The 24,403-nt window shown below is 37.2% G+C and overlaps 2 protein-coding genes across 4 annotated transcripts; both read left to right on the top strand.

Annotated features, from left to right (window-relative positions):
- Nucleotides 1-15: 15 nt before the first annotated feature.
- On the top strand, nucleotides 16-12,105 carry xkr5a (XK related 5a). 2 transcript variants are annotated; one of them, XM_079888245.1, is made up of 7 exons: nucleotides 16-414; nucleotides 1,296-1,479; nucleotides 2,562-2,746; nucleotides 5,516-5,728; nucleotides 6,834-7,003; nucleotides 7,241-7,352; nucleotides 8,700-12,105. In XM_079888245.1, exons 1-7 carry the CDS (start codon nucleotides 312-314, stop codon nucleotides 9,626-9,628), a joined length of 1,896 nt encoding a protein of 631 aa, XP_079744371.1. In that variant the 5' UTR covers nucleotides 16-311; the 3' UTR covers nucleotides 9,629-12,105. The 2 variants fall into 2 exon arrangements, with proteins under 2 accessions (XP_079744371.1, XP_079744372.1); XM_079888246.1 differs by having other exon boundaries at nucleotides 301-440.
- A 1,056-nt stretch (nucleotides 12,106-13,161) lies between these two features.
- Nucleotides 13,162-24,049, top strand: tram2 (translocation associated membrane protein 2). Of its 2 annotated transcripts, none has more exons than XM_079888533.1 (11): nucleotides 13,162-13,373; nucleotides 15,015-15,078; nucleotides 15,169-15,278; nucleotides 15,446-15,562; nucleotides 15,660-15,718; nucleotides 16,510-16,594; nucleotides 16,726-16,796; nucleotides 20,808-20,912; nucleotides 21,451-21,594; nucleotides 21,696-21,859; nucleotides 23,284-24,049. In XM_079888533.1, exons 1-11 carry the CDS (start codon nucleotides 13,254-13,256, stop codon nucleotides 23,358-23,360), a joined length of 1,116 nt encoding a protein of 371 aa, XP_079744659.1. In that variant the 5' UTR covers nucleotides 13,162-13,253; the 3' UTR covers nucleotides 23,361-24,049. The 2 variants fall into 2 exon arrangements, with proteins under 2 accessions (XP_079744659.1, XP_079744658.1); XM_079888532.1 differs by having other exon boundaries at nucleotides 13,176-13,373; nucleotides 16,510-16,642.
- The last annotated feature ends 354 nt before the right edge of the window (nucleotides 24,050-24,403 follow it).

Genomic DNA, 24,403 nt, shown 5'->3' on the forward strand with positions numbered 1-24,403 from the left:
AACAAAACAGCATCTGGTTGTAAACATCCGGGTCACAGTTACACCTACACACAAACAGACACACGCAACCATAGATAGGACTACACAGAATGTCACATAATTGCAGAATTATACTAAAATAAGACAAATCCATCTATTATTATACAACAACATGAACGTATTAGCGGATGCGCGTCACTGTCTCTTTAATGGTCCAGAAGCATGACGTCAGGTATTTTGACAGGACGACGGAGAGGAGAAACCGGATCCGCCGCTGACAACAACAACAAACACACAGATGTGTCGAGCAACGCCGCGTCCCGGTCGCTGAGATGCCGGTAACGGAGCGGAGAGGACGCGACGCGTGGTCGAGCTGCTGGCGCGTGCTTCTGCTCGCGGCGTCCGCGCTCGTGCTGCTGGCGGAGAGAGCGGCGCGTGAGTGACCTTATACCGCATCACAGGTGCATCTAATGCACCCCATATACATCACATTATAGCGAACGTTAGGCTACCGTATCCATTTGCCAAGGTATTTACATACTACTCCAAGATCATTCAAAGAATACCATGGCACTATTATTACATGTCCAAAATCCATAATACGCCCAGAAATATGAAATACCATGTATCCATGATACCTGTTCAGAAACATGTTAAAACCATGGCATTTTTTGGTACCCTTTTTCTTTTTCATTTTCTTTTTTTGTATACTTGGAAGTACCTTGGAGCACCATGTAATACTGATACATATCAAATCTTTTGTCTCACACACATACAAATGTGTGTATCTGTCTGTCTGTCTATATTCTATATACATAGAAGTAAATATAGAAGAATTATATATATATATATATATATATATATATATATATATATATATATATATATAATAGCCAGTATAAAAGACAATATACAATTATTATATGTATAGAATATTTACTTTGAATCAAGTTGAAAATATTTCATTTCCTATCCACTGTAAGAGTATTGTTACATGTATAATACTGGACAGAAATATTGAATTAACATATTAAAATGTATTTGAAGGGCAATTTTCCAAATAAACATTGTTCCGATGCAGCGTTAGAGATTTAGGGATCCGTGGAACACCTGATCTATCAAAGCTTTACTGTCAGAAATGACAGATTACTGAATTGTTTCTATCATATCACAGTTTAACCTGGATTTACAGTGATATTATCTTCTCATCCCATTTCACTGCTCTTTTGTTAGAGATAATCTCATACAATGCAAAAACATATTGAAGTGCACAGATGTAATGTCAGGTAACAGGTGTTCTCTGTGTTGTTCCTCAGTGATATGCTGTGTGGGCTTCTACCTGTGGCAGGAGGAGCTGAGCTTGGCCGCTCTGACCTTTGCCCTCTTGTTACCGGGGTCAATGGTGCAGGTGTTGAGTTTCAGATGGTACAGGGCTGACGGAGACAAACGCACAGGCCACAATTTCATCATACACACTCTTCACCTGGGCATCTTCAAAAGGTGTGTGTGTGTGTGTTTGTTTGTGCTTCTAAAGGAATAATATCTTCAAAAATGATAATTTAGTTAATTTACTCCCAGATGTAAAATATTTACTTGAGTACCCCCTGAGAATTTAAGTTAATATATCATTCACTGGTTATACTTTACAACTGGTTCCCATTAGTTAGCGTTAGTAAATGCGTTAATTAGGGCTGGGCGATATATCGCATGACATTGTTAGGCGCATCTCGTCAGTAAAGCCGGTTCCTTGATTAGTAGTAAATCGCCATCACCTGCTTTCAGATGGAGCGGCATTCACTACAAAGAGCCGTAGTTAACTGACAAGCTGAGCCATATCGCATTAATTATCGCAGGCGATACGTCCGCAATATTAATATGATATGGCTCAGCTTGTCAGCTCACTAATTTTAAACTGTGATAAGACATTTAATTTCATATGAAAATAATACCTTTATATCTAAAAGTGTATTTATAAATTATATTGTGATTTCAATTTTAATTCAACTAATTGTGCAGCCCTATTTTCTTTATTTTAATTTGACATTCAATTTAATTACTTATTAGCTTTTCATCAACTCATTAACCCCCTGCAGTTTCCTCACGAATCCCCATTTAGGAAAACCTGACTTATTCAAATGATCTCATGTTGTTCTGTCTTTTATTCATGATATTTTTGGATAAACCGGTCCTTGAAGATTTGAGGAGAACAAAACTTGAACTGAATTGAGCAGAATAACGACACTAGTGTCTTCTGCTTTATACTGTAGCTGCATTGATGTTTTTCAAAATTGATGAAGTTTGCAACATCAACACTGAACTGAATCAACATTGAACTCGAGCTTAATAACGACACTATTGCCTTCTGTAGAGCTGCCTATAGCTGAACTGAACTCGTTTCATAATGGATGAACTTTTACAGTTATTGAACTGAACTAAATCAACACTTAACTGATTCAATTTGAATTTGTCTCATATTTGATGAATTTTACCTTCCTGTTAATACTGTGAAGCTGCTTTGAAACAATCTGTATTGTATAAAGCGCTATATAAGAAAAGCTGACTCGATGTGTGTTGTGTGTCAGATTTTGGGATTGCAGTGTGTGTGAATGGACCGCTCAGGTCTCGTCGCAGTCGCATGCGAAGGAAGTGATGCGGCAGGCGGACGTGTCTGCTCTGCGTCTGCTGGAGGTCTTGCTGATGACTTTACCTCAGACGCTCCTGCAGACGTACGCTCTCAGCGTTACCGGCTACGGCCTCTCGTCTCCAGGTCAGTCCTGAGCTCACTTACACACAGGAAACATGCATTGCACTTCCAAACATGCATAAGCGTAATTTGTGGGTGGGACATGTCCCCACCACTTTTTGGTGGGGTCGATATTGTCCCTAGTCTGGTCCTACCAGACTCTCAGAGAGTCTGGCCTCTCTCCATTGACAAGCGTTAACTTCCTTGAAGTTTAAAACTATTGGATCTGCCCAGAGCTACTCTGGATCTGCCATAACCAATCGCTAACGTTTGGTCGTGACGTAACCCTACAACTCAAACTAGCGCACCTCAACGTCATCGTTCTCAGCCACTCCCTCTGTTCGCTGATTGGACCGGTACAAATTTGGCCGGAGAAAACCCACGAATACACCGCAAACCCAGATGGAGTACTGAAGGAAAATGAAAATTGAGCGAAAGTCCGTAGGATGGCGGAGCCAGGCTACAGTGAGGAAAATAAGTATTTGAACACCCTGCTATTTTGCAAGTTCTCCCACTTGGAAATCATGGAGGGGTCTGAAATTGTCATCGTAGGTGCATGTCCACTGTGAGAGACATAATCTAAAAAATAAAATCCAGAAATCACAATATATGATTTTTTAACTATTTATTTGTATGATACAGCTGCAAATAAGTATTTGAACACCTGTCTATCAGCTAGAATTCTGACCCTCAAAGACCTGTTAGTCTGCCTTTAAAATGTCCACCTCCACTCCATTTATTATCCTAAATTAGATGCACCTGTTTGAGGTCGTTAGCTGCGTAAAGACACCTGTCCACCCCATACAATCAGTAAGAATCCAACTACTAACATGGCCAAGACCAAAGAGCTGTCCAAAGACACTAGAGACAAAATTGTACACCTCCACAAGGCTGGAAAGGGCTACGGGGAAATTGCCAAGCAGCTTGGTGAAAAAAGGTCCACTGTTGGAGCAATCATTAGAAAATGGAAGAAGCTAAACATGACTGTCAATCTCCCTCGGACTGGGGCTCCATGCAAGATCTCACCTCGTGGGGTCTCAATGATCCTAAGAAAGGTGAGAAATCAGCCCAGAACTACACGGGAGGAGCTGGTCAATGACCTGAAAAGAGCTGGGACCACCGTTTCCAAGGTTACTGTTGGTAATACACTAAGATGTCATGGTTTGAAATCATGCATGGCACGGAAGGTTCCCCTGCTTAAACCAGCACATGTCAAGGCCCGTCTTAAGTTTGCCAATGACCATTTGGATGATCCAGAGGAGTCATGGGAGAAAGTCATGTGGTCAGATGAGACCAAAATAGAACTTTTTGGTCATAATTCCACTAAACGTGTTTGGAGGAAGAAGAATGATGAGTACCATCCCAAGAACACCATCCCTACTGTGAAGCATGGGGGTGGTAGCATCATGCTTTGGGGGGGGGGGGTTTCTGCACATGGGACGGGCGACTGCACTGTATTAAGGAGAGGATGACCGGGGCCATGTATTGCGAGATTTTGGGGAACAACCTCCTTCCCTCAGGTAGAGCATTGAAGATGGGTCGAGGCTGGGTCTTCCAACATGACAATGACCCGAAGCACACAGCCAGGATAACCAAGGAGTGGCTCTGTAAGAAGCATATCAAGGTTCTGGCGTGGCCTAGCCAGTCTCCAGACCTAAACCCAATAGAGAATCTTTGGAGGGAGCTCAAACTCCGTGTTTCTCAGCGACAGCCCAGAAACCTGACTGATCTAGAGAAGATCTGTGTGGAGGAGTGGGCCAAAATCCCTCCTGCAGTGTGTGCAAACCTGGTGAAAAACTACAGGAAACGTTTGACCTCTGTAATTGCAAACAAAGGCTACTGTACCAAATATTAACATTGATTTTCTCAGGTGTTCAAATACTTATTTGCAGCTGTATCATACAAATAAATAGTTAAAAAATCATACATTGTGATTTCTGGATTTTTTTTTTTAGATTATGTCTCTCACAGTGGACATGCACCTACGATGACAATTTCAGACCCCTCCATGATTTCCAAGTGGGAGAACTTGCAAAATAGCAGGGTGATCAAATACTTATTTTCCTCACTGTATATTGTCTCCACCACTTTTTGAAACATCTCGCGGCACCGATGTACCTAATAAAAATGAATAAAACATCTCCAGTTAACTAGCAGAGCATTCATTTCATTCGTTTTTTAAATAAGAGGCGATCTAACACTGAAATGTGTGTTTTTTTAAATCAAGCAGAGTGTTCGTTGCCGCTGCGATCAGTGGCGCGGATACAGTGTTCTCCATTGCTCGCGCACACGGACGCGCGCTTCAATCTATCGCTGAACGCCGTTGAGGAGACTCTATTCGTTCCGGTGAAATCACAAAACAAAATGCACACAAACGTGTCCCTGCTTGATATACAACCACTCATATCAACATATTCGGTTTTGATTAGAAAAAACAATGATACGAGTGCGGATTAGAACCCAGAAACTCTGACACGCTTGGTAAAAGTTCTACCGCCAGACCATTAAAGTACACAAGAAATCCTGTATTCGCGGATCTATGTATTTATTCACTTGAAAATTATCGGCACTAACAGTACCTATATAGTCATAGATCTCATTAAACGACAAATGAATCCCAGTGTACTATTGAAAATGATTTCTGGACATAATGTTATTTTTTCCAAAAATTGTTATTGTACCCCCCCCCCCCCCCCCTCCACACACACACACACACACACAGACCTGTCCCACACTATTTTTAAAAGTTTCACCACTGCAAACATGTCTAGATAACCGTGTGTGTTTCTGCAGTGGCTCTGTGCGACGGCGTGTGTTTGCTCTCGATGTCCTGGGCGCTGGTGCTCTACAGTCGGGCCTGTTGTTTGATCCGTCCGGGACATTTGCAGATGCCTCCAGCGGCGCTCCTGTGCCAGCTCCTGTGGAGGACGGGCATGTTAGCCGCCCGCTTCACCAGCCTCGCCCTGTTCACACGCACCTTCGGCTGCTGGGTCATCGGGGTCGTGGGTGAGTCTGCACGAAGATCAGAGATGTTTTTACCAATTACATATGTGAAGAATTGTACACTTTGGGGTCAGTAAGGTTTTTTTGGTAACACTTTACAATAAGGTGTTAACATTAGTAATGAGTAGTACATTTAGTTATTAATCTTTGTTAATGTTAGTTAATTAAAATACAGCTGTTCATTGTTTGGTAATGTTAGTTCACAGTGCATTGACTAAATGTTAACAAATACTTTTGATTTTAATAATGTATTAGTAAATGTTGAAATTAACATTATCTAAGACTTATAAATGCAGTTTTGTTCATTCTTAGTTCATGTTAACTAAATTTGTAAAAATTTTAATTTGTAAAAAAAATGTTAACTAATGAAAACTTATTGTAAAGTGTTACCAATTTTTAAAAGAAATTAATACTTTTATTCAGCAAGAACATGCTACTTTTATCAAAAGTTACTGTAAAGATATCTATAATGTTACAAAAGATTTCTATTTCAAATAAATGCTGTTCTTTTGAAATTTCTATTAATCAAAGAATTATATATTTTAGATTTTTTTTTAATCACAGCTTCCACAAAAATATAAAGCATGTTTTCTGTTTTCAACATTAATATTAATAATAAATAATTCTTAAGCACCCAATCATCATATTAGAATGATTTCTGAAGGATCATGTGACACTGAAGACTGGAGTAATGATGCTGAAAATTCAGCTTTGATCACAGGAATACATTACACTTTAACATATATTCAAATAGAAAACATTTAGTTCAAATTGTAATAATATTTCAGAATATGTTTGTAAAAAAATCTTATCGACCACAAACTTCTGAATGGTAATGTATGATTTCATGCTAAAAATCTAAAGAAAAAAATTATACAATTTAAAGAATATATATATTTAAAAAATAATTTGCACAAACTATTTTTACGACCATTCATTTTTGTTGTATTGTGACATTATTTTTTTGACAGTTATGTGCAATCTCCCCCACAGCTTATGAACAGCCTCTATAGCATGCACAGTTGCCACACACAATAATATTACTGACACATCCCTCAGTTTGTGTAAAATAAGTGTGTTAATCTTTGTGTGTCTCATGTTCTCCCAGCGTCTCACTGGTTGATGGCTGCGCTGTGGTTGGTCTCCCAGCAGACTGATATATATGTGGGTCACTGGTCATGGCGCGTGTTTAACGTCATTCTGGGAGGCGTACATGTGTTCCTGTTTCTCAACGTGAAGGACGGACCGTCCCGCTTCCGGATGGCAGGATTCTATACGGTACAAACACACAATCTTAATGAGAGCTCGAGATATATTTGTATAGGATCTGTGCTAATAATTTTTTCTGGACTGTTTACACCATCAGAAACACTCTCATATTCTAAGAGCCTTTGCAAAATTTTCAGCAGAATATGAATATGCAGAAAATGAATATGGGTTTGAAGGAGTAGTTAATGCAGAATTTGGAGCTGTTCCTTTAAGGAGTGACCGCTCTGTTGTTTCTGTGTTGTGTAGGTGATGCTGCTGGAGAATCTTACACTGCTATTGGCTGCATCTGACATCCTGACTGATGCATCATGGGATAGCCTGATCGTCCCCACTGCTGTGCTGTGCAGCTTTCTGCTCGGTGAGAGTTTGTGTGTGTGTGTTGAGCGCATGATAGTAAGACAGATCTCAATAACAAAGGTGAGAGTATTGTGTCATAGTGTCCAGTGCATTTTTCATTATTCTGTATAGGGTTTGATCATTTACACTGAAATAAAAGTCATTTTCCCCTAAACATATTTTATTTAATAAAAAAACTGGTAAATCTTTCTATGTGTAAAACAACTGGTGTGACGCAAAAGTAAAAATGCTCTTTTATGAATAACCACACATTGGTATGCCAAACTTTTATTTATTAAAAAAGGCAATTACAACACAATTGAATCTTCCTTTCTCTGAAATTTACCATTGTAAATTATACATTTAAGTACCATACCATATAAATTAAAATACCATATAGACTAATATGGTTAAATAAGAGTGTAAGAGCTGTTTGAAACCACTGGCATCAAAAAATACTAAACCATTCAAAAGTTTGATTTTTTTTTAAAGTTTTGGAAAAAATGTCTCTTACTCTCATCAAGGCTGATAGCCTTGAAAATGAAAATAAAGTAAAAACAGTAATATTGTGAAATATTATTGCAATTTAAAATAACTGTTTTCTGTGTGAATATATGTTAAAATGCTGAATTTTTAGCATAATTCTTCAGTCTTCAGTGTCACATGATCCTTCAGAAATCATTCTAATATGATGATTTGCTGCTCAAGAAACATTTCTGATTATCATCAATGTTGAACACAGTTGTGATGCTTCATATTTTTGTGATCACACTCCAACATTGTTTTCAGAATTTCAGTCCAAAAGACCAGAATTGATTTAAAATAGAAATCTTTTGAGATAAATGCAGAACTGAAAGTGCACTTTTATAGGCATTTTAACTGTTTGATTAAACACGTTTCCTAAAAATGATTACCCATTCATCAAATGTGTATTTTGTGTATTATTCTGCAAGACCTCTGAATCTATATTACATAAAAATATTCCCGTCTCTGAAAGATTCATGAAAATTATTAGTGATTTCACTGTGGTTTAAATATTGAAATGACAAATATTTAAAGTTCAACAGGAAAATTTGCTAAACTAAATAGATAAAGACTGGTTAAAGAATGAATAACATTAACATTATTAAATAATTATGAATTTATTAAAATAGCAGTAGAGTAAAATAGAGTCATTTATAAAATTATTGTTAGATACATATTTAATACAGATAACTCTTGAATAAAGTGATCAAAGGGATTAATATCTGAACATCTGCAGTGCAAATATGAATTTGTCTGCAATAGATGCATAACTGCCCTCCTCCAGTAACACTTGCATTTGATCTTTTTCAGCTAAGTGATATCTATTCCTCTCTATTTTTCTCAGGTTTGACATCCCTGATGTTGTACTATCGTTTCCTGCATCCCAAATCCACTGAAATCTCTCAGGGTTTGCGTCAGCGGGCACACATGGGCCGAGAGTGTCTTCAGCAGGGCAATTCGTCCTTCTCTCTGGGGGACAAAAGTCTTCCTCTGGCCCCTCTTCCCATCCTCTTCCCGTCCTCTCACGCTTCCTTCTCCCTCTCTGGGATTCCCGGGTCTCTACTGGAGCATCCCGGGAGCTGTGGGGTGAAGCTGGATGGCGAGTGCCGGCACCATCACTGGCTGCTGATCCGTCTCGCCCTGAAAACCGGAGACCCGGCGAAGATTAACGGGGCGTACGGGGCGGGGGGAGTATCCGGGATACTGATGGTGGATCGGAAGGGGGATCAAATCATTGAAGACGGGTGCGTGTCCACCTCGGAAAGCCGTGACGACACGATGGCCGACTGCAGGGAAGAGTTTGAGAGCGTGAGCGAAGCGAGAGAGGAAGAGGAACCGGATGAGGATGACAGCCTCGAAATGCAGAGCCCATTAGAGTCGCCCGTCTCCGAGTGCAAGAGGAGCTCGCCGGAGGGGAAGTCTGTGTTTGGGGACAGTCCTGAACACAATTACTGCCCCACCGAATCCAGCTCCACTATATACTTCAGCGCCGACCCACAATCCCCGAGCAGCTCCAGTAACCCGCGTCTGGACCGCGAGACGCCCTTCGGTTTCGGCTCTGGAACCGGGCTGGAAACGCTGGACGAGCTGAGTCCCATTTCCATAGACGGCGGGATGCACAGGGATCTCGTCCGGGGGCTTCTGGGCCGAGCGGGACCCTGCTACACCTCTGCTCCCGGACTGAACGGAGAGAGTTCGGGAAGCCACCTCAGAGGCCCCCGTCGACAGGTGGTTCTGTCCCGCAGGGGTCCGGAAGAGGACGGTGGGTTTTAACAGCATTTACCATACCAACTTTAAGGGGCGTTCACACTGACAGAGATTTCCCAGTGTGAAAGTTCTGAGGCAACATGTCTTGAACTTTATGCAAATGAGCTTCAATGGCAACTACCAATGAGAGTGAAGATGAAGAAGGAGGAGGAGGAGTTAATGTTGTTGTGAATGTTTCACTGTTCTGTGCAATTTGTCTTTGCCCACATTCAGGGATATCATTTTAAAATAATAATGTGTTGAACACTTGTTTGGTCGGCTATTTATCTCGTCCATGATGTGATATATTATACGCTGCTGCAATTTCTATGCTCTTTCCCCTCCAGAATGTGAAGTGGCAGGAAAACAGATTTGTTGTCACATAAAATGTATATTTGAAATATATACACTACTTTTGAAAAGTTTGGGGTCTGTAAGATTTTTGAAATACATCTCTTCCGCTCAACAAGGCTGCATTTATTTGATCAGAAATACAGTAAAAACAGTACGATAGTGAAATATTATTATATTTTAAGATAACCGTTTTGTATTTGAATATATGTTAAAATGTAATTTATTCCTGTGCTGAATTATCAGCATCATTACTCCAGTCTTCAGTGTCACACGATCCTTCAGAAATCATTCTAATATGCTGATTTATAATAACATTTCTTATTATTATCAATAAAAACAGTTGAGCAGCTTCATATTTTTGTGGAAACCGATACATTTTAGAATTCTTTGATCAGTAGAAAGTTCAAAAGAACAGCATTTATTTGAAATATAAATCTTTTCTAACATTATAAATGCCTTTACTGTCACTTTTCATTAATTTAATGCATCCTTGCTGAATAAAAGTATTTATTTCTTTAAAAAAAAATAAAATCTGACCCCAACATTTTGTAAAAATATATGCATAAAAAAATATATAATAATAGTTTTACGGCCAACTTACAGCCGCTTCCTCCAATGATCACTGTCGGTGTGAATGAACAGGGCATTACTTCGTAAAATACAAACAGCTGGAACATAAAAACTTGAACCTTGATATTTAAGACATTAGAATTGAATAAAACTTTCAGACTTACGAAGATAAAAACTTTTAAATGTTTACTTTTCTTTTTGTTCTGTTTTTAGTTCTCTCACTGTCTATGTTTATGTTCAGAATGGAATACTCGTGTGCACAAGTAACTAACATTAAATAAGTAACATTATTATCACATGACCTCTTCACATTGCTTGTTCAATTAAGCGGCATCTAGACATCATCTCAGAAATAAAAATTATTTTAAGTGTAAGTTATTTTACTTTTTTAATCCAGTTATTTGACAAAATGTTGTAACTACTTGCAAGGAGATAAAAACTTCATCTGTGTATTTGTGTATACATGCCATTCTGAACATAACCAGTAAAAATCCTCATGCTGTTGGTTTGAGCTGAAAGCACAATATTCCTAAACTGTGTGTGTGTGTGTGTGTGTGTGTGTGTGTGTGTGTGTGTGTGTGCGTGTGTGTGTGTGTGTGTGTGTGTGTGTGCGCGTGTTCTGTTTAAATTCTGTCCTCTCGAACTGTGATGTAATTCCACTCTTATGAAGGGCTGTGGTCTGGTTTATTATTCATTGGTGTATATTGCCTGAATGATACAGACATAAATAGAGACTAAACTCATCTTGGAACATGATCATATCTGCATTAGAGCATTAGAACCACCATAGATTATGATTATTATATATAGATTATATATTTGGTCCACTGCTCCACATGCTTTAATTTTTGCTTATCTTTGGTTTTTCATTTAAAGTATAGGCCAATTTTGTTTAGAGTTTTTCATCTATCTATCTATCTATCTATCTATCTATCTATCTATCTATCTATCTATCTATCTATCTATCTATCTATCTATCTATCTATCTACCTATCTATCTATCTATATAAACCTGTTTATTTCATAATGTTTTTTATAATTAATTGATTTGTTCATAACATATTTATAAAGCTGATGCATGGTTCTACTGTAACAGCTGTTTTTTTTTTTTTTTTTTTTTGGAGCTCATCTTTACAGAGTAGTAAAAATGGAAAGAAAAAAAAAAATCTGAAAGATAAAAATATTCTATGTATGATACATTTGCCTTGAATAAGAATGGTCATAATGTTTCAGGGGTATTGTAGTGAATATCCACTGGAGTGGTTTTTCACTTTTTGAAGTGCTCACTGTGTGTGTGTGTGTTTTCCATTGTTTTTCATTAAAGCATTTTGAGAGTGTGTTTACTATCTAATAATTATTAATTGCATGCATTTTTCTGAAGGATGACCGTGTGCTTAAACAGTAGTGATGATGGGTTATTTCCCCTAAGGCAGGTCAATATTTGCAATAATTTCTAAGCAAATTCAGCCATTAAATTATAGCGATTGGCTGATATTGTGAATGAAAGTTTGTTTGATTTTTCTGGATGTGGGTTGTTTGCTCTTATGATGAAATCCATTTATTCATTAAATTAATTTCACAAGAACCATGAACGTGTCTTAATATATCTCTCGCACATATGTTTCCACTTGTGAAATAAGTCATCAAGGTCATCTTTATCTATACTGCTGCTGCACACAGAAAATATTAGTCATAATAAATAAAATTGAAGGAAAAGAGCCTACTACACAATGGAAACTATATGACTAATATACACAGAAAAGAATAACAAGTGTCAGATAAAACAGCTAAAGGAAGGCATTGAACTAATACAATAATGCAAAGAGAATTATATTACAGTATGATAAAAGACACTTCCCTGGTTTCACAGATAAGGTCCCAGACTAAAGCAACTTGCACTGATATATCTTAAAATATGACAGTGGCATTGTTTTGTCTCAAGATGCACGCCAGTAATATTTTTTTCTAAGGCACGTTTATAAAATCTAATTAAACTAAGGCCTAATCCTGGTTTAATCTAAATCCGGTTAAATCTAAACCGGGCGGGCCACTGTGTTTTGTAGAAAAGTAGTGAACTAAGCGTTGCTTAACACAAATTCGTTAGATCTACATGAAAATTCTTAATTTAATAACGGGCTATTTAAAGTTTTCAGTGTCATTTTTCAGATGTAAATGATCATACACACGTAGTGATACGTTTTGCTGTGCTGTCACGTGGTATAAGTTACTTTCCCCAGCGCTGGTAGGGGTGGACCAATCACAGTCGTTTCTGATAAGAAAATTATTTTAAAAAAATATTTTTTTACAGCGATTTTACGCGATTAAAATGAGTATTTAATCTAATATTTACTTATTATTAAAGTATCATTAAATTACATAAAAATTTGATGTACTACCGATTTCATTTAAGCCATTTTGATATTTTTATGAAAATAAAGCTTAAGGCTATTACTAGGCTAAAGGCTATGTATAGGCTATTACACGACTAAATGTAACATTCAATGTATCTCGAATGTTAAATTGTTAAACCAAAAGGAGTACATTTTCCTAAATTTTCCATCCAGTGGTCTGTCCACCAATCCTTTCTAACGTCTACCGCGCATGCGTGCCAACTTTGGTTCGTGGCTAAAGCGCGCATGCGCAGTGCGCCTACTAAAGTTTGGAGTGATTCGTGGAAGTTTGAGATTTGGAGGAAGAAAAGCCCAGCAGAAAATCGGGAACTTGTAAAATGGCTTTTCGCAGGAGAAATAAGAGTTATCCTTTCTTCAGCCAAGAGTTTCTCATTCAGAATCACGCGGACATTGTCTTTAGTTTGGTTATTTTTGTTTTGATTGGACTGATGTTTGAGGTGAGTTAAAGAGTTTTGGATTCTCATTTTTTTTCTTGTCTGTGTCTCTGCCAGCTGTTTTCTGCCTGTCTCTCTTTGTTCTTCTGACTTTTACATCAAAATTAAGCATGCAGTTTATTACAGACATTGTAACTTTAAAACAGACCAAAACTGTGGACAGAGTCCACTTTTATTTGAGTGTCTAAAGCTTTTGAATCAAATCCACTTAGCTGCTTATAAAAGTCTCAGACACTCCGTTTATGCATTCATCTACAGTAAAACTGTGCATTTAACGCCACTCTGGTTGAGTTCAGTGCATTTAGTCCTTAACTTTATTCACAACTTAAATCCAAACATTATCAACGTCTCCCGGGCCCAGATTTCTGCATTGTGATGTTAATGTTCATGATGATGATGATGATGATGATGATGAAGATACGTAAAGTTCGTAAAGCGTAATATGAGTAATGTAAACCGATAAACCAGTTGTCATAGTGGTGTATTTGAGTTTTATGATGTTCAGGTTTCTTCTGAAGTGCCACGTCAAATCTCTCACGCGCCCCCAGTTTGACTGGCATTCCTGAAGAGCCCAATATATGAATCTCAAAAACGCTTCATTTTCATATACATCATGATCTGTCGCTTATGAAGCCCTAACCTAAAGCAAAAATAGGCATTTGAAGTTTCTAGATTAAGTGTCTGCTCAGGTTTGTAATTTTAGTCATAAACACTGAATAAAAAACTCACTTCATGGTTCATTTCACACATCTATGTCATGCAAATGTGTGTGTTCAGATGGGTTTCCCCGTTTACACCTGTTGCTCTGAACATCTGTGTGTTTCATTCAAACACCTCTGTGTTCATGCCTTCATTAAACAAATCAGTGGAAGCTCATTTGATTTGTTTTGCAATTTCTCATGAATCAAACTGCTGAAATGTCATGAACACATCACTTCAACTGGATTTATTATAAGCTTTTCAGTCAATTAAAGTCAATGTTTTATTAATGTACAACAATAGAGAAGAAAGCAATATTTTTGACATTGGAATGGCGAAGTTTTGTACAAGATCCCAGTTTAGTATATATTTGAAATTAATTTTATAAGGAATAAGTACACAACATTTTGCAACAAATAGGCCTATATAATAATACAATGGAAGCTTGTTTCCACCACGAAAATTTTTCTTGCAATTTTGTAACTCACAGTTGCGAGTTTATACTTTAAGTTGTGAGTAAAAGTTAAATACCTTTTTTTTTGTTCTGTGGAAACAAGCTTCCATACAATGCAAACTACTAAAATTATTAAAATACTTTACGCATAATACTTAAATTTTTTTTTTATTATTATTATTATACTTTTTTTTTTTTTTTAATTTTCCACTGTTTGTTGCCATGTTATACCGTTGAGTCTTTGTTTTGGATTGTCGTTGTCTTATTTACGTCAGAATGAAATACTCAGGAAGTGTCAGGAAGAAATACTCAAGAACAAGAATAATAAATCTAAACTTTAAATTTCAGCTGTAACTGTATGAAAGCACATGAGTGTTTATTATAGAACATGTGATCTATATACTGTATGTGTGTGTGTGTTTGGGTAAAGGGTCACGTCTGTGTGTTTTGCTCATCATTGTGGAGGAAAGTTGATTTCTTCTCTCTTTCAGACGACAGCCAAAACAGCGATTTTATTCATCCAGCCTCAGTACAACATCAGCACCATGAGCGCAGGTCTGACACAGTCATTTGCTTTGATAGTCTGTCATTACCAGTTCGGTCTGATGCATCTGTAACATGAGCTAACGTGTGTGTGTGTTTCAGACGGAGAAGTGACTCTGTATCATTATGGATGGAAAGACTGTGCCACTGTTCTCTTTTATCTTTGTATCACCATCATCCTTCACGCAGTGGTGCAGGAGTATGTGCTAGATGTAAGTGCTTCAATGCAATGCATTGTGGGTAATGTAGTTTTAATGTAACCATACATTTGGTGCTATTATGGGAGAGAGAAAAAAATCTCAATTGATGGCCAACAGATGAATTTCTTTAATATGCATACCATATTATTATTGTTCTTTTTCTGTGTGCTCCGTTGCAGAAAGTAAACCGGCGTCTCCACCTGTCGAAGAGTAAAAACACAAAGTTTAATGAATCTGGGCAGCTGTGTGTGTTTTACCTGGTGTCCAGTGTATGGAGTCTCTATGTCATCGCCACAGTAAGAGCCGCCAGATCACACACACACACACACACACACACAGCATATTAAACCTCATGCTTTCTGTTTGGCACTTACTTGTTTATGTAATTAATAGGAGGGATTCCTCCTGCATCCCAGCAGCCTTTGGGAGAATTACCCTCATGTTCACCTGAGGTACATACACGCATTATCAAAGCATGAATCTCACGAAAACTGTCAAGAACATGTCAGAACTCTTATTTCATCCAAAAATAAGAAAAAAGTATATATAGATTTTGCATTAAGAAAATGAAGCCTATTTTTGGGAACATTTTTGCAATGAGATTTGTCATATTTTTGTGAAAAATGTATACATGTATAAATGCTGATTACCTATTTTTACAGTTGTATTGTTGAATATAATTCATGTAGATTTGAATGAATAATGATCTTTTAGGCGGTGAGAATTTTTCTTTTATTTTAAAAATGGGTTAAAAAAAATGGGTATGAAAATATTATAGTGTAAAAGTATATTAATGGCCTTTTTTATTTTCTTATACAGATTTTTTTTGCTGTTATTCAATCAATGCAAACACTACTGTATATATAAAACATTATTATGTAACAGATAAAATAGATGAAAACATGAAGACATCTGTTTTTATGGCAGTTGCTATGTTTCCAAAAAAAATGGTGGCTGGAAATGCCAAGATGCACCAAAATTTCTAAAAATGTGCATAAAAAAAACGTGTGTTCAATTGGGGGCAGATACTTTTTTTATATATATATCCAATAAGAAGGCATGCACATAAACTATGATGGAAACACATTTACTGAATAAATCCCTTTAACAAAAAAAAAAAAAAAAAAGTGACTTTGCCTCAACAAATTATGTGATTGGATAACTGGCCTAACCAGCTGACCAATCACATCGCACAGCATCTTGAATGTCAGATGGTCATGTGATTTGTAATTGTCTTTGTCAGGTTTCAGGTGAAGTTCTTCTACCTCACACAGCTGGCATACTGGTTTCACGCACTGCCCGAGCTTTACTTCCAGAAAGTGAGAAAGGTAAGCGAAGACGAGAGGAACGCAGAAACATTGATGCAGGGGATATGCGTAGGTACATGCATAATATAATTAAAGTATATAATAACAGAAGTATAATAAAACTATAATTGTGTTGCTCTTCATGTTTTTAGGAGGAAGTCCCTCGTCAGTTGCAGTACATCAGTCTCTATCTGTTACACATTCTGGCTGCGTATCTGTTGAAGTAAGTCATGAACCACACATGAAAACTAATAAATCACAGTAACATTGCTGGATTGACTTTTAATAAGTCAGGTCACCTTTATTTATATAGCGCTTTATTCAATCCAGATTGTTTCATAGCAGCTTTACAGGAAAATGAAAATAACCGGAAAATGATTCAATGATGCAAACAGAGTTCATGTCTGCTGTACAGCAGCAGCTCTAGAAGAAAATAGAGTCATTGTTCAGTGTTTGTTCAGTTCTGTTGTGAAGATCATCAATTATTGAATCAGTTCTGCAGAAAACAGTGATCCAGTAGTGTCAGTGCAGTCAAGTGTCCTCAAATAAGCAAGTGGCAAGGAACCCAAACTCCATCAGGGAACAGAATGGATAAAAAAAAAAAAAAAACCTTGGGAGAAACCAGATTCAGTCGGAGGGCCAGTTCTCCTCTGGCCAGTGAACGAACACGGTGTGGTTATGATTCAGGCTGCATCACAAGTCATAAATCAGATTGTGGATCGGTATCATTCAACTATTTCATCCAGTTCCTTTTGCTTGAAGATTGGATTCATCACGCCAGTATGGAGATGAAGCTGGTCATAGGTCTGTGCAGAGGACTTGTCTGGTTCTTGTGGTGTTTGCTGAGGATCTGTGCCGATGGCTGTCGTGTCGATGAGGTCTTCACAGGGGATTGTCTAGTAGACACGGTGTGTGCTGACATTCAGGGCTGCGTGTTGGTCGTGTCTAGGTGTGGGTCCACCCTCTAATCTGGATACAGACCTGATACGGCTGACTACGGTAACCTCAGGATAAACAGAGAGAGACTAATATTAGCGTAGATGCATCATCTTATGATGTAACGAGTACATCTGGTGTTATGGGAAGTGTTCCTGGTTCCTGTTGACGTAATTGCAGCCTAACAATCCTTTAACGGGTGCGAGTGAATTATAGAAATATGATAATATATGTATATGCCAGGTTCTGCTTCCTGATCAAGGCTAGGAAGACTCTTCCAGAGTTTGGGTGATAAATAGTACTGCAGTTGATTTTGACATTCTAGGTATTAATATCAACTGGCCAGAATTTTGAGATGGCAATAGATGTGAAGGACTATAATGCATTAAAAGAGCTCTCTCAAGTACTGTGGTGCTAAACCATTTAGTGCTTTGTAAGTAATTAGCAGGATTTTAAAATGTATGCAATGCTTAATAGGGAGCCAATGCAGTGTTGACAGAACCAGGCTAATATGGTCATACTTCCTGGTTCTGGTAAGAACTCCAGCGGCTGCGTTTTGGACAAGCTGATAAACAAGTTTGTTTATTAAAGGGATAGTTCACCCAAAAATGAAAATGGTCATCATTTTGTCATGAGTAAATGATGGTAACCAGACAGTTGACAGTAGCCATTGACTTCCATTGTAAGAAGAAAAAAATACTATGGAAGTCATTGGGTGCAGTCAATTGTTTGATTACCAACATTCTTCAAAATATCTGCTACTATACATCTGTACTATACTATACTATAACTCATACAGATTTGGAACAACTTAAAGGAGAACTCCGGTCAATTTTAACATTGAGCTCATTTTTTTGTACATTTGGAGTGCTGTCAGTACAGAGAACAACGACAAAAATCGGTGTTGCCTACACCGTGTTATCCTCTTTTTAAAATTTGCACTCTGTTGACTTCAATGGGGCAATATTTAAACCTGTTTTAGCCTCTTAACATCCTTGATGTGTCATTACAAGTGCACAGCCATGTGAGTGATTCCTTCAGAGTGAACACGAGTGAGTCTGACTGCAGTAGATGTGAAAGATATTAATAAAAATGATGTTATTTCAGCCAGCGCACATACCTGTATTTTCTTACTGTTTTCGGTCGAAGTCCACAGTAGTCGATTGTCGAGTTGATTCGTTGAAGTCAACAGGGTGCAAATTTTAAAAAGAGGATAACACGGTGTAGGCAACACCGATTTTTGTCGTTGTTCTCTGTACTGACAGCTCTCCAAATGTACAAAAAAAATGAGCTCAATGTTAAAATTGACCGGAGTTCTCCTTTAAGGCTGAGTAAATTACATTTTTGGGTGAACTATCCCTTTAAGCGTGCAAATCAACCACACAGTAGAGCATTACAATAATCTAGCCTTGAGGTCATGAACGCATGAACTAACTTTTCTGCGTTTGTCATTAAGAGTATATGTTGTAGTTTAGATGTATTTTTAGGATGGAAGAATGCGGTTTAACTGATGCTAGAAACGTGGCTAGATTGGTATCAAAGAGCACACCCAGGTTCCTAACTGACGACGAAGACTTGACAGCCATCAAGTGTTAGAGAGTATTCTGGGTTATTACATGCCCAGAGGTTTTTGGACCAATAATTAAAACTTTCTTTTTTTCTTCTTTTTTTTCCAGAATTGAGTGGTAGGAAATGACATCTTATTGTTTATATCTACTAATGCATTTCGATAATTTTGTGAATTGGTATGTTTCGCCAGGGTGCAAATAAATATAGAGCTGAGTATCACCAGCGTAACAGTGAAAACTAATCCCATGCTTCCTACTGATATCTCCCAAGGGTAGCATGTACAGAGTGAACAGCAACGGTCCTAGTACTGAGCCTTGTGGTACTCCATACTGAACTTGTGATTGATGTGAATTCTCTTCATTTACTGCTACAAATTGATACCCGTTAGATATGTATGATTTGAACCATTCCAATGCAGTTCCACTAATGCCAACATCATTTTTGAGAATTCAAATATTCAAAAGAATGCTGTGGTTGATAGTATCAAATGCAGCACTAAGATCCAGTAATACTAATAGAGAGATACAACCCCGATCGGAAGATTAGAGCAAATCAGTTGTAACTCAGAGAGCAGTCTCAGAACTCAGTACGGTCTAAATTAGAGTTGGACGATATGGCCAAACAGAGAATCTGTGTTTAGTATTCTAGTATCATAATAGTATCATTCTGTGTTTTATGATTTAAAACAAATATAAACTTGAACAATTTAATCAAGTTTTTAAAATGTAATGGATAGTGATCTGAGATGTCATCGCTCTGCTGTGTGGAATTTCAACCCCATCAACATTGACACGTGACAATATTAGATCTAAAGTAGGATTACGACAATGAGTGGATCCTGACACGTGTTTTCTAACTCCAATAGTTTAAAATGTCTATAAATGCCTTTATACCTTTGCCTCTAAGACTTTATCTGCAGCCAGGACTAACTTCGATTCCACTTCTTTCATAAATCTTTATGGTGCGCTGGTGGCCTATATACAGTAGCCAGCACAAATGTCAAACGGGATTTATCATTTACACTAGATAGTGTTACATTAAACACCAACACTTCAAAAGAATTCTACTTGAAACTAAACCTCTGAGTTATACTGAAACCATTACTATAAATTACAGTAACACCTCCCCCTTTGCCTTTCAGACGAGGCTCATGTTTATAACAGTAATCTTGGGGGGTGGACTCATTTAAAGGAATGTAATTGTGCTGTGTTTGACAGAAAGCTGGCTAAAACCAGACATCTAAGTTATGATCTGTGACCATATATCACTTACTATAAGTGCTTTTGTAGAAAGTGATCTAATATTCAGCAAAACAAGGTTTATCATTTATTCGTCTGTATGTTTTTTTTAATTTGTTGAACATCAATTCAATTTTTACCCTGAAATGGGTTTGAGACTTTTGTATTTGCTAGTTCAGGGAACAGAAACGGTCTCTATATAAAAGTCTTTTATGGTATGAGACTGGTACCATATCTGTTAAATACCACAAGTGGTAAAATCGCAATGAAGAATATATATATATGTGTGTGTGTATGTATGTGAGAAAATATAAAAATAAAAATCATTTTAGGGCTTTCTATACATGTATGTTTACATGTGAGCCCTAAAAACTAAAAAGGGTTTTTAAAAAAAAGTTTATTCAAATAATATTTTAATTTAACAACTGTATAATATCAGATATTTGCATGAAGAATGATTGATTTAATATATATTTTTCATCTCTCTTCAGCTTGACACGGGTCGGGCTGGTTCTGTTGTTTCTGCAGTATCTTTCTGAGATGGGCTTCCATCTGTCTCGACTGTTCTACTTCATTGATGAAAACCACCACAAAATGTGAGCCAAACATATAAAGTCATGCTGTAATTTGATAATGTATACATTACCATTCAAACTTTTTTTTTTAAATAGAAATTAACATTTTTATTCCGCAAGGATGCATTAAATTGATAAAGTGACTGTAAAGATGTAAACTTCCTATTCATCAAAGGATCCTGGGAAGAGAATGCATCATCGCGGTTAAGCAGCACAACTGTTTTAAACATTGATAATAATAATAATACATGTTTCTTGAGCAGCAAATCATCATATTAGAATGATTTCTGAAGGATCATGTGACACTGAAGACTGGAGTAATGATGCTGAAAATTCAGCTTTACAATCTCAGGAATAAATTTGTTTAAAATATATTCAAATGGAAAACAGTTCTTTTAAATTGTAATAATATTTCACAATCCTACTGTATTTTTGATCAAATAAATGCAGCCTTGGTGAGAAGAGACATTTCAAAAGCATAAACTGTTATGAAACCTTGGACGGTAGTGTATATCATAATCTCTCTATATAACAGCAAATATGCTTGTTTTGTGTGTAGGTTTGAGATGTGGTCCGTTGGGTTCGTCCTGACCCGTATGATCACTCTGACTCTGATGTTCCTGGCTGTCGGCTTCGGTTTGGCTCGTTCTGAAAACCAGATGCTTGATTTGGAGACTGGAAACTTCAACACTCTTTCTATCAGGTGAGACAGACATTCACGCTCATTGTAGTTCAGTACATCACGAGAGACCGAGACATGAGTAATGCTGTTTGTGTGTGTGTGTGTGTGTGTTTGACACGCAGGCTGCTGGTGTTGTTCATGGTGTGCTTCACTCAATCCTGGCTGCTCTGGAAGTTCTTCCGGTTCCAGCTGATCCGAACACGTGAGCTGAGATTAGAGCAAGTGGCCCGGAAGAAAGCGGCAACAGCCAAACAACAGATGCAGCGCACGCTGAAACGAGATTCAGGTACATGCTCGTTCTAAACTACATTGTATCTATATTTGTATCTTCTTAGGGATAAAAAAAGTTTGTAATACCTGAGCATCATTATACTGTTAGTGAACGTCCCAACTACGTTTGGATGAATTTTAAATATGTTCTGCACGCTTCATTCTCAATATCAAAATAAACGTCACCATTGGCTACAACAGTATGCATGAGTAATTCATAACATTTTTGGGGCAAACTATCTCTTTTAAGCTTAAGGCTCAGATATACTTTAAGTGAAATAGAAGAATGAACTGGTGTGACGTAACAAACAATCAGGCCAAAACAAAATTCAAAACTACTAGTCAGTGAAATTTTCGCTGAGGCAAGGGTGGGAAAACAATACAAATATTATGAAATATGGCATTAAAAAGTGTATAAATCGCTCATTTTTCTAAAGCGTTTCTAACAGGGACACCAGCGGTTAAAGTTACAGCAGAACAAAGCATGTAAAAATGGTGGGAAAACTTGAGAAATATACTTGGTTTTAATAAATGGAATAATTACGTTGTTAATGTAAAAATGTTTTTTTAGATGGTGCTAGTCATTTTATTTATTTAACCTGAAAAATTTGTCAAAATTAAGTATAACTGGAACATGAATTTATATTTAAAAAGGATATTTTAGAAAATATTAATGTTATGTTTAAAAAACATATGTTTGTTATGTTTAATCATTAGCCAATGCCAATGGTGGTTCAAATGTGTTTGCCCAGCCGAACTGAACTTTTCTGAGTTCGCTTTGGCAAGCAGTTTCAAACTCTAGAAATGACTTCGAGTGAACTTGGTTTTGTTCTGATTTTGGCTACACGTCAGTTTTGGGGATTGACAGCCGCGTTTGCTTACAGGTGTGAATCTCAATGTCCTGTTCACACAAAAACTTAGTGTCTTGTAACTGAACTGTGTGTGAACAAAACCATATTATAGACTTAAATACAAGACTGACACTGCTCTTCTGCTGTTTTGTGAACATGGCCTTTGAACTAGAAGAATGATCTGGTGTGACTTCATTTAGAACAATTGAAGTATATTTGAGCCGTAAGCTTAAAAGATTTACTTTACCCAAAAATGTTATTAATTACTCATCCATACTGTCGTAACCAGTGCTGACATGCCAATTTTCATATCCAATGTGATACAAGCTACTGCAGAAGACAAGATTTATGGCTGAACTGTTGGTCTGTTCTTCACACAAAGCTTTTGTGAATGGCTTAGAATTTCTGTAGGTTTCTAGGTGAACTTTCCCTGGCCTCTGGGCAATAATACTCTTTTATTGTATGTGTGAAAGCCAAAACGTGACGCACAGAACGACACACACTGGTTTTTGTAGGTCTGATGTCTTCGGTTACACGTGTTCAAACGTTGCATTTTTCCTCTCTAACACGAGCTGTTTGTGTTCTGCAGTCGGTCATCATGAGAATGGACTCATTAAAGCAGAGAACGGCACATCTCCTCGTCTCAAGAAGATCAAAGCGCCGTAAGCTTCAGCCTCATTCCAGCGGATGGCCTCCACACATCGAGGGCACAGGAAACAGATCATCTGCTTCCTGTTACCACATCAAGAGAAGTGCATGTGGCGTTTCTCTGAGGAAGTGACAACAGGACCCTCAACAGGCTCTTGTCAACATTTCTAAACTTCTTTCCAGTTTCAGTATTCATTATTTCTTCTGCATATGTTTTCTAAACTTCACTCAGTCTTTCTTTATTAAAGCGCTGTTTTGAGGTTAGTTTGTTTTTCTGCATTTTGAGGTATAAAAGCGGCAACTACGGTGGCCTTGAAAGGACACTCATTGAGATGATTTGAATCGAAGGTGTTATTGTGAGACTTCACACATTCTGAGTTTATAATGAACAAAATATTTACATGACAATCTAAAAAGAACCGGCAAAGAAACAGGGAAAATCCATGTTTTTGTCCGGTTTGAGGTAGGAACGAGTGTTGTAGTAGTGAAATGACCCTGAATCAGAGCAAACGCATAGCAAACACACTCAGTCTTTCTCCTGTAATGAGTGTTCATGGAGTTTCTGCTTTGTACGTTTATGCAGTTTGATATTTTGTTGTATATGACGATGCTTTATAAATATTGAACCTTTTTGAATAGTAACATTTGTTTTGAGTTTTCTATCTTTACAGAAATATTTCAACTTTTTGTTTTATTTACTTCATTGATTATTTAATCATTAACTGATAATGAATGTCAGACAGAAAAGAATTCACATTTGGTAATGGGGTAAACTCTTATGAGAATGTCACATTTCATCTGAAAAGAGAAAATGGTTTTACATTAAAAGAAGCCTATTTGGAAGAGTTTTTTTTGAATTGTCTGTTCTTAATAAAACTGAAAACAACAAATTTATACTTAATATTATATTTAAATACCTATTTTTGCATGAAAGCTTAATTTTCATAGCCGTCAATGGAGAAACAGACAGCTTTCAGATTTTATCAAAAAGATCTTATTGTTCTGAAGATGAACAAGTCTTTCTTGTTGATTAATTAATGACAGAATTTTAATTATTTGGG

Source organism: Squalius cephalus, assembly GCF_949319135.1.
Source record: "Squalius cephalus genome assembly, chromosome: 12".
Lineage (NCBI taxonomy): Eukaryota > Metazoa > Chordata > Actinopteri > Cypriniformes > Leuciscidae > Squalius > Squalius cephalus.

What these genes read in the sequence shown, in the direction of transcription:
- xkr5a (XM_079888245.1), top strand. Translation starts at nt 312, where the DNA reads ATGCCGGTAACGGAGCGGAGAGGACGCGACGCGTGGTCGAGCTGCTGG. An exon ending in CACCTGGGCATCTTCAAAAG is followed by an intron (nt 1,480 to 2,561) that starts GTGTGTGTGTGT and finishes GTTGTGTGTCAG; the next exon opens with ATTTTGGGATTGCAGTGTGT. An exon ending in GCTGTGCAGCTTTCTGCTCG is followed by an intron (nt 7,353 to 8,699) that starts GTGAGAGTTTGT and finishes TATTTTTCTCAG; the next exon opens with GTTTGACATCCCTGATGTTG.
- tram2 (XM_079888532.1), top strand. Translation starts at nt 13,254, where the DNA reads ATGGCTTTTCGCAGGAGAAATAAGAGTTATCCTTTCTTCAGCCAAGAG. An exon ending in TGATTGGACTGATGTTTGAG is followed by an intron (nt 13,374 to 15,014) that starts GTGAGTTAAAGA and finishes TCTCTCTTTCAG; the next exon opens with ACGACAGCCAAAACAGCGAT. An exon ending in GTCTCTATGTCATCGCCACA is followed by an intron (nt 15,563 to 15,659) that starts GTAAGAGCCGCC and finishes TGTAATTAATAG; the next exon opens with GAGGGATTCCTCCTGCATCC.